The 6,000-nt window shown below is 41.2% G+C and overlaps 1 protein-coding gene across 3 annotated transcripts in view; it reads left to right on the forward strand.

Moving 5' to 3' along the window:
• mettl16 (methyltransferase 16, N6-methyladenosin) overlaps positions 1-4,751 on the forward strand; it is a 34,815-nt gene extending 30,064 nt beyond the window's left edge. For all 3 annotated transcript variants that reach the window (XM_047391013.1, XM_047391012.1, XM_047391014.1), the window contains exons 9-10: positions 2,356-2,529; positions 3,913-4,751. In XM_047391013.1, coding sequence (XP_047246969.1) covers positions 2,356-2,529; positions 3,913-4,527 — 789 coding nt within the window. In that variant the 3' untranslated portion in view covers positions 4,528-4,751. The remainder of the gene's footprint in view (positions 1-2,355; positions 2,530-3,912) is intronic.
• Positions 4,752-6,000: the final 1,249 nt, after the last annotated feature.

The following is a 6,000-nucleotide window of genomic DNA, read 5'->3' on the forward strand; positions in this document are numbered from 1 at the left end:
TAGTGGCATTCAGGTGATTTGCATTGTTGGACCTGGTCTCTGGATCTCTCATCTTCCTTTTGACAGTCCTCCATAGGTTCTTTGTGTGGTGGCTGTTGAAGCACTGACTCCAACCACAGTCCAACCCTTGTGAAATAGCTCCAAATTCTTGATTGAACTTGCTTCACCTTAAGCCCGGTGTTATCCTTTACACTTTTTTCTTCCACTCAACTTTCCAAAGATAAGCTTGGATTGGTGTCTCCTTAATTACCATCATGGGGCTTTCCCGGTTGTAAAGATAATGTAGCTTTAATCCCCTTTTTATGTGACATATATATTTAAAAAAAAAGAATAAAAAGCACAATAAATGGTCTTTATACGTCTAAACAAAGCTCGCCATCGCACAAGCTTAAAGTACATTAAGGCAGTGTGGTTCTTCAGAGGAGGCTGGAGATGTTCTGGATTAAAAACACTCCGTCTGGGCAAAGAAATCTATTGTGCACAGACAAAAGAGGAGGATGTGTTCATAGAAGAGGCGGACAGAATAAGCGAACATGCAGACAGAGGAGACTGCTGAGCTTCATCCCAGCCCCGAGGCTCTGTGTTGCTCATGCAGGCCTCTGGCTGGAGGACAGATCAGAAAGGTGCAAAGTTCACACAGAGGTTTGGTTCAAATATGATTTAAAATGTTTGCCCGAAGGTGAACTCTGCAGCACCTAGTGTCTCCAGTATGTTTGCTTTTTTTTGTATATAAATGAAGCTAGAATGCTGAGATCAGGTTGGCTAGCTGAACATATCAGAAAGGACCCGCCTATTAAAAACGCTTTAGGTTTAAAAAGTTTTCTTTTTAAAAACAATAAAATAGGTCATGTTTTTTATGGGTTGTCCTCAACCTGCTCTGTGTGACAAGGCGAGGTGAGAGGTGTAAGATTTGATGAATAATAGAGTGAAGGAGCAACGGAAGCATAACAGGGACTCAGATCATATATGGCAAGTGTTCGTATTTCATTTTAAAATCTGTGCGTTTGTATTAAAGAATCTGTGTCAAGGATGCAGGCTACAGGTTCGGCTTGATGAATTTTATTGATTTCCTTCCCATGTGCAATGAGGTGCAAGTCTTCAGAAAGCTTGAAGGGAAGAGAGAGAGATGCCTAAAACAAACAATAAGAAATGAAGGAAGCTCTAACAAGCAGCAAGAGGAGGCAGATTCAAGTCCCAACCCTTCTTATTAAAGAGGTCCATCAATCAAAATTTGAATCAGATGGAAAGAGCCCTTAACTGGGAGAAAAATATCTTTATCTTTTAATGTTTTTAATTAGATAAACCAAAACCAACAGATTTCCAGGTATTTATTCACAAAGATTAAAAACATCTATTGAAGAAAACTGTCCTAATGACAGAGGTGATATTTAGCAGCAGCATTAAGTCTCCAGATCAGTGCAGCAGTGTGAAGGTCACAGTCCGCTCCTCCACTCTGCTGTTTCTAGGTCAGTCGGCCATGCTGTCAGTTCCATCTCTGCTGCCGCAGACCCCTCCGCCACTTTCAGGCCGACTGCAGTGACTCATGTTGCAGCTGCACATCACCTCTGCTCAGATATGCCTGGATAATCACCTCCTCCACCCGTTACAGCCCGACATCAGAGGAGATTAGACAAAAGAAGCTGGTTGGTGCGCTGCAGGTTCAGGTGGAAGCTCACACTGCTGCAGCGCTCTCTTGTGGCACAAACGTTGAATGTGCTGACTTTGCCAGGGACACAGGCACTCATTGATCCGTGAATCTCACTAATATTACAGCTTATTTTTCAGTTTTAATATTTGAAAAAAGGTGTTTTTATATGCTACACCCGAATGAATCATTTTTAGCACACATCTAGTCAGGTTCTGGGAGATACATTGCATCTTTTTCTACTAAACTGCATCTTTAAAAACATTTCAGAGATTTCTAAATTTGCCCGGAAGGTGTGACACATCTTATAATAAGGACACACTGCCCTCTGCTGGCAGCTTTAGCTCTTGTTTTTAACTTAAATCACAAATTGGCTTTCTTTACATTATGCTATAAATCCATCTGGAGATTATAGATTTTACAACAGTGGTTTCGCATTGTTAAAACCTACCTGAGGAAAATTTAGAGTAAGATTGTTTGGTTTTTTTTTTTGCATCAATTACCATAGTGATCCTAACCAGATTGCAAAAGAAGAACTGAACCAGTTTCTGACAGTAAAAATGGACTAAAAAAATTATCTCCCTCTGGTTCTGTATTTTAGATTAAACTGTTCAGAAAATAACTCAAGTCGACCAATTTCACTTGTCCAGAAGGTTTTCAGGGTAGATTAATGTTGGGCTATCTGCTTTGTTTTGTTTATTGTCCTCCAGTCTCCTCCCAGTAAGAAGCGTAAACTGGAGAAGGCCCAGAAACCGCTGTCATTCATGCTACCAGAGGCAGGTGTGAAGGAGCTCCGGACCAAGGCCTCAGCTGCAGGCTGCAGAGGCAGCAGTTCTGTAGACAGCATCGCTGCCCTGCTGGAAAAAACGCTCACTGAGCTACGGGTGAGCTTTACGACGGCCAGGTCTATCATTATTGATGCTTGACTGAAACTGGTCTTTGCGCAGGTGCCGATCCGCTCACAAGACGCACTTTATATAAAAGAATTTCATTTCCACACATTCACAATTAGGTATTAGAAACTTTAAGCTTTTTACTACAACTGTGTTTAATTATTTCAAGATTTTTGTGATGTAAACATCCAGGATAGATACCATGATGAATCACTTTAATGTGGATATAATGAAATAAATTAAATGATTTAACTGAAACAAATCTTTTAGAGGGGGGTCCAAATAAAAATAAAACCTGCAAAAACTTGCTTTTTTTCATGTGCATGCCCTTAAATTGATACTTTATTGGACCATCTGTTAATTCAACTCCAGCATTCAGCCTTTTCCCACCAATTATAGTAAATCTGATTAACCTGGGAGAAAGGCTGCCGTCCTAGAAAAAAGGTGTCAGTCGGGAGATAAGAGAGTGCCAAGAAGCAGAAAGAAACTATAAAGGAGCTGCAGAAAATTCAAGCGCAGGTTGTGTTGTGACAGTAATCTCCTGGATCCTCCATATGTCTGGACTAAGTGGTGATGTTACGTGACAGAATCCTCTTTTCCTAGAGGAACCAGTCAGGCTAAATACTCTCGAATCCTTGAGGGAAAATGTGTTACAATCTGATGCAACCAAAGTTTAATCTTTGGGCCACAGGTCCAACAGGTATATTTGGCACTTAAAACCACTGTGCATCACCGAATCAACTATAGTGAACATAGTAGTGGCAGCATCATGCTCTGGGGTGGATTTTTCTTCAGCTAAGACTGGGGGTTACATCAATGTAGATAAAATTGGAAACGGTTCAAAAAACAGTCTGTTTAAACCCAAAACCTTAATGTGTCTGCTAGAAAGCTGAAGATGAAGCGCTATTTTATTCTTCAGCATCACATTGAGTCTAAGTGAACATCTAAATCAACGTAAGAATGTCAAAACAAAAAGTTTTGGAACAACCTAGCCAGAGTCCAGATCTAAATCCAGCAAAAATCTGTTTGGTCGCTTGAGGGTTGTAGACAAGCGTTGTCCTCACAGTCTGTTTGGTTAGAAGAACTTCTGCAAGGTAGAGTTTGTACATATAGTCAAATCACTGTTCAGGATAATGATAAACTCCTTTCAAAGAAGACTGAATGCTAAAATTGAGCCAAAAGCTGCTTAAACCAAGTTTTTTATTAAAGGTGTATGCATTAATGCAGACTGGTTATTACAAGGGATTATCTGTCATGGCCATGTTTTACATTTGTTTTCTGTTGGTAGCATTCTGTTTGAGCAGTGAGCTGCAGTTAATTCTGGATTGTTTCGATCATGCTCCTGCTGTACTGGTCCTGTTTGTTGTTCTGTAGGTGCTGCATGAGCGTGTCCCCTGCAGACAGCAGGAGCGGAGTCTCTTTCTGACTGCTGTGGAGAACACCTGGATCCACGGTCGACAGAAGAGGCGGGAACAGACACGCCAGCTGCGAGAGCTTCCCAGGGCGCCTCCCAGTACTGGAACCAGTGTACAAACCAGTGTGGCCACAGCTACTCTTGTTTCCACCCAAAACCAGCAGGTCTCCACAGCAAACGGATCAGCTGACATCAAGGGCAGAACTGTTTCTTCAAAGGAGTCGAGTACAGAAACTGAGACCAAGGCTGGAGGAGGAGGAGAAGAAGACGAAGAAGAAGGGGTGCCGGCAAATGCAGGGGGTGAGGATGTGGACATGGATTCCTCCGTCTGCGCTGAACCAGGACAGGAAGCGGACGTGAAAACTCCTGCTGCTGGAAGCGCCGGTGACACCGGACGGCCCCGGACCCCCAGCGGAGTCGAGCACTTTCTGTTCAAGTGTCTGCTCAACGTGATTCCAGAGGGAAGCGACGTAGGGATTGAGATGCACTGGGTCGAAGGTCAGAACAAAGACCTGATGAATCAGCTGCGTACATATCTCAGGAACACACTTTTAAAATCTGTGGGGAAGGTCTGATGTTCAGGGAGACAGGAGCTGCTCTCAGAGTGTTCTGTTCAGACTTTAAACACTGAAGTATTGATGTAGAAATTATTTCTACTGTTTTATAAAATGGAAAACTGCTTCAAGTTGGTAAACATCATTTTAGATCATTCTTTGTTGCTAGTTTACCCTTTAAGGTAATTTGTACTATTAAAGCAGATAATCTGTCCAAACAGAATAAATGTAGTTTTTTTATAAAATCTTTGCTTCGTGTTTTTTTTTATGATGCAGTACTCTTAAGTAACCACAAGAGGTAGTAAGAGTTTCCTGCCTTACTTTGTTGTTCTAGCAGTGGTTCCTGTTTAAGTTACCAGATTCTGGAATAACAGTCTTGTATAATTTTACTTCTGCCCGTTTTTCTTCAGGATGTTCCTGGGCTCTTTCAGTAATGCTTGTGCTTGAAGAGCCGTCAGTGTTGAAGCACTCTGTTATTACCCTGCTGCTGATATACATCCGTATTAGAGCCCAGCCAATAACAGGAAAACAGTTTTGAACATCCACTGCCTTGTGCATGTAGAGCCACGATCCCTGTAGTAAAAAAACAAAGCAGTTCCTGATCACCGGACTTTGACTTCACTGCTGTGTGTGTGTGTGTGTGTGTGTGTGTGTGTGTGTGGGATGGGGAGCGGTGAGTGCGAGTCATGTGCTCCCTGGTGAAACTAAAACAACTTTGTTTGCTCCTCTTTCTGTCATTAGGCTAAGGTTTAGAGAGTTATTGCTAACAGCTGAACCTATTGATGTGTTTTTCTTAAAAATGTTAGAAGAACGTTTATAGATACCACAAGAAAAAAACAAGTATGACTGCTGTGTGTTGGGATCACATAATATGAGCTAAAATAATTCACCTATTAACTTTTTGATTCACAGAACACTAATGTGAAATAATTGTATTAAATAATTTTAGATTTCACTGTACAGCCTTTGGTTTCCTCTGACTTTGCTGGTTTATTTATTTTAATATCAATTTTCTCATTCTTTTGTTGTTATTTTGTCTGTACTGTCTGGCTGCAATACTGGGCTTTAGGCATCATGGCGATCTGTACCATTTTCTAGAAGGACTTCTTTGAGAATCACCTGGAGTAACACCCTGCTGAGTTTAGATGTAACCTTTACCAACACACCGAGCAACACTGACATTATCGGAACATTCCGGGTATGTTCCCTAAAGCGTAACATCATACAAACTTCTCAGAACGTTCCCTAAAGGTTTGAAAACGGTGAGCCTTCAAGGTTTATGATTATTTTACCTTCAGAGAACCTTTAGGGAATGTTCTCTAAAGATTTTACAGAGGTTAGTTTCAACATTAACAGTTCATCTTTCTTAAAACATTTAGGGAATGTTCCCTGAAGATTAGCTTTAATGTTGGTAATGGAACATTTAGAGAATCTTCATGTAAGGTTCCCTGAAGGTTCGTTTTATCATCGACAGTTCAACATCCTTGGAAGTAT

This window comes from Girardinichthys multiradiatus, chromosome 18 (genome assembly GCF_021462225.1).
Source record: "Girardinichthys multiradiatus isolate DD_20200921_A chromosome 18, DD_fGirMul_XY1, whole genome shotgun sequence".
Lineage (NCBI taxonomy): Eukaryota > Metazoa > Chordata > Actinopteri > Cyprinodontiformes > Goodeidae > Girardinichthys > Girardinichthys multiradiatus.